Raw genomic sequence first — 3695 nt, forward strand, 5'->3', positions numbered from 1 at the left:
ACAATTGAAAATTTACATGTATTGTAATAATGCACCTGAAAGATGTGTTGTCACAACCGAAAAATACTGAATAAGATCGGTCGCAAAACACGGTAAGTGCGATAGACATTACCATATTGTGAATTTTCAGTTCACAGTGTAAACATTTAACAAAGTAAAGCAATCTTGCAGCACGGCACGTGTCCTTGGAAAATATTAATTCAGCAACGTAAATTCGTGCCAACAAAAGGTAATTCAAACACTTAAACCTAAAGAAAAATGAATCAATTCAACAGAACCGAAGGTAAAGGATGATTAACAATTGTTAATATCTGGTGATGGCAACGGCGTAGACTATTGTTTCGTAGAGTTGCAGTAAATCTATAAAATGTTTTGATTGAGAAACGTGGGAGAAAATTCGAACAAACCATCGTTAGATTGTTAGACTCCACTTTTTTCATAGAGGCGTTATTGGTCGTATTACAAACAGAACCGCTTGAACAATAAATGAATTTAACTATGACGTGGCTGATCCAGCTAGGCTGCAATGCCTGGGCTTCCAATCCCGCAAACCTAATGATCACGATACGATAGCTGTGATCGCCAAGCAAGGACCTGCGCATGGGGCGATCCTGTCAATCATGCCGTTGCATGAAATATTGTCTGATATGGTGGTAGAGATCCCCTACATATATATGTGAAGGTTTCCTGACAAGTGGTGCGCTTGTGCACCTGTGTACCTTGGCCGCAATATACCCCGTAAAACCACTGAGCTCCTGTAGCTCAGTAGAGCTGTGGGCCTGGTTAGCCCAGGGTCGTTAGTTCCAACCTCACCGGGAGCTTGTTTGTTCAACATGCTTCGACTTGTCAGGAAAAAGTGCCCTGGGTTGCCAAGCCTGAAAACCTCATGATCGCGATACTTTAGCTGTGATCACCAAGCAAAGACCTGCGGTCATGCCATTGCATAAAAACATTACTGCGTTTCACTAAGACGTATCTGAACCAAGCTACGTGATATTCCAGAAATACCTATTCTTTTGTCGGGCGGCTTTCGAACGGAAGGGCATTCACACGAGCTGGCGTGATGCGCTCGAAGCGTCTTAAGGCGGAGTTAAATCTGATTTAACTTTTCCGTCAGCCGCTATGATCAGAAGTTTGTTTTCGTTGGGTATTTGACTTGTTATGATTTATTTTTGGTAGTTTTAATTAATTCTATTTGTATAATAAATATTTTATTCTCAAGATACGAGTTTCTTCGTGCGGTACTAAATAAATAAATCACTTTGCCTCCACCTAACCCCCCACTATAGACCGCCATACTCAACAGTAAGCAAGGGAGTTAGGTAATATTATTCTGCATGACCTTTCTGTTTTAAATTAATGTTCATCGCAACGTTAAGTGTTACGAAAGTTACACAAACATATGCTTTGCGAGAGTGATGTTTATTGAATCTTTTATTTTACATGTAGATCCCAAAACCAGCATGGGTTTTCAAGATTTCAGGGTTTTTTCTCAAGATTTTCTTCAGGTGAAGTCAGATCATCAAAAGCATGAAATGCCTTTTCTGCATTACTAATATAGGCGCCTGTCACTCTGACAAGAAACTCACAGAAGAAATCTTTGTTGTCCTGGCATAATTTACGTTGTTTGTGTAGCTGTAATGCCTGTAACAAAATTAATTTTAGTTAACGATTCAACAAATAGTAATTCATCATATTTCTTTACCGTAGAAATTCCAACTCTTTCTAAAAGCTTTTTAGTTTTTCTTCCAATGCCAGGAACTTCATCAACAGAAATATTTGGATTTTTCTGGTAGTTTCTTCTGAATTTCTCTAACTATATATAGGCTAGATTTAATTGTATTTTGTTCAGCGATGAATAGTAAGTGAGTTTTGTTTATCAATGAAAGGCACCAAATATTGTAACGAAAAGCCCTTATTGTAATTATACATTTTACTGCAAAGTAAATGTTCTTGTCGCTTCAATGTTATGATAGAAATGTCATTTGTGTGCAGATGTTATTTACTTTTTTCTTCATTTCTGGTTAGACTTCGGAGGAAATTTTTGGCAGTTTTATTTTGTATGTACAAAGTGGGACTTGTATGTACCCCGTAAATAGAGCTTACTTTGTTTGAATTCTTTGGGCTCTCATCCTTGGTCGACTGTTAAAACATTTTAACTGTATAGCGAATTTTGAAAAACACTATATATTTTTATACATTTTCGTGTCGGTAACATACAAATTACTAACTTATTGATATTGAAAGTATGCTACTTACCAAATCTCTAAATTCCTCTCTTAAAGAAGTGTCTGAATCCTGCAAAATCAAAAGTTTAAAATCAAATTAAACTTCCTTTGTTGGCAAACTGAATTGTATATTTCCTTACAGACTCGTCAGAGGAAGTTGAAGTAGAGTCTTGTTGCTTTGGTTTTTGAGATGACATTTTAGTTTTTATACCAAAGTTTATCTATGCAAAACAAAACCAATAAATAGTAACATTAAGCTTCTTCTGTTTACGAAATAGAGATGGTTGAAAACGTAGTTGGAAATTATTGCAGCATTTTAATCTAGTTTGTTATCTGCGAAAATTGTTATAAACTATCAAATCTAGTTTTGTTAGACGTGGTGTCTGTTGTTTCCTTGAAGCATCGCTGATCATGTGCAACGACTTCGCCTGGTCTAGTAATGAGTTTCTCCTCAATATTCGCAACATGATCATTAAAGCCTCCGGAAAAAAATCAAATGTTCGTTGCGTCTAACAAGCGATAATACGTTATAACATTGTTTCGAACCAGAAACAAACCCACAAAAGGGCAATTCCTCAAAAAAGAGCCGGCACTAGTGTAACGAACGATTTGGTTTTGAACCAAACCAGGTGTGCAAAGCAATAGCGACACTTGGTGTGTTCGCATGCGAAAAAAAACTTCCTTTGCGGGTCACTAGGCGGGTTGGATTATCAGGCAACAAATAAACAGGTTAACACACGAACAAACTCATCTCATTTCACAGCATCAATTATAACATAGACTGTGAAATAATACATAAAACTCCAAACAAATTTATCTGACGCTATGTTGGAGTGCTAAAAATGACTCAGCCCAGCGACTTATATATACAAATGATAACAAAGCTAATTCAACAGATGGTTTGTTAGACGCGGTATGAGTTGTTCCCGTAAAACGTCACTGATCATATTGCAAACAGATCGTTGGGTTGAGAACCGAGTTTCGCCCCAAACACAATAAACTTCCGTTTGCAACGTGATCGTTAACACCTCGAAATGGTTGAGATTATTCGAACCAATCATTGTTACATTGTTGACCTAAACGGTTTTCTTTACTTATCGAAGCGTCACACTGGTCGTATTACATACAGAACCGTTCACCGCCGGTTTATCAGATGCTATTTAGTTGCAGACGTGTACGACTTTCGCCCCAACACAATTCAGAACCGTTTGGACGAGAAATGAGTTTCACCCCAACGTAAGTTGATCAGTAATTCCGTTTACATAACAAATCGTAGCGAATTCGAATGCGCTTCGCTCAATCTCCTCCCGTTTTTTGGCGCAAGAGGAGCTCCAGAGCTTAATCGCTCTCGCGGTCAATCCATTCGAAGGAGGTGTATTGAATTCGTCTCACTTTTACAACATTCCGAAAACAGATAAACAGAAGGGGTTGCAGGTGTGCGTTTTATTTTTAATTTGTCGCATTGCA

The 3695-nt window shown here is 37.8% G+C and overlaps 1 protein-coding gene across 1 annotated transcript; it reads right to left on the bottom strand.

The window, feature by feature from the left end:
- Window positions 1-1410: 1410 nt before the first annotated feature.
- On the bottom strand, window positions 1411-2486 carry LOC145912771 (uncharacterized). Its single transcript, XM_083000349.1, has 5 exons — window positions 2369-2486; window positions 2260-2298; window positions 2107-2142; window positions 1706-1816; window positions 1411-1644 (listed from the first exon to the last, which is right to left on the bottom strand). Exons 1-5 carry the CDS (start codon window positions 2423-2425, stop codon window positions 1480-1482), a joined length of 408 nt encoding a protein of 135 aa, XP_082856475.1. The 5' UTR covers window positions 2426-2486; the 3' UTR covers window positions 1411-1479.
- Between the last annotated feature and the right edge of the window lie 1209 nt (window positions 2487-3695).

This window comes from Ascidia mentula, chromosome 1 (assembly GCF_947561715.1).
Source record: "Ascidia mentula chromosome 1, kaAscMent1.1, whole genome shotgun sequence".
In the NCBI taxonomy this organism is placed as follows: Eukaryota; Metazoa; Chordata; class Ascidiacea; order Phlebobranchia; family Ascidiidae; genus Ascidia; species Ascidia mentula.

Excerpts from the sequence above, each read along its gene's own strand:
- LOC145912771 (XM_083000349.1), bottom strand. The coding sequence starts at position 2,425 with ATGTCATCTCAAAAACCAAAGCAACAAGACTCTACTTCAACTTCCTCT. Across the intron at positions 2,299-2,368 it reads CAACTTCCTCTGACGAGTCT|GATTCAGACACTTCTTTAAG; the intron begins GTAAGGAAATAT and ends TTGATTTTGCAG. Across the intron at positions 1,817-2,106 it reads GCCCAAAGAATTCAAACAAA|TTAGAGAAATTCAGAAGAAA; the intron begins GTAAGCTCTATT and ends GCCTATATATAG.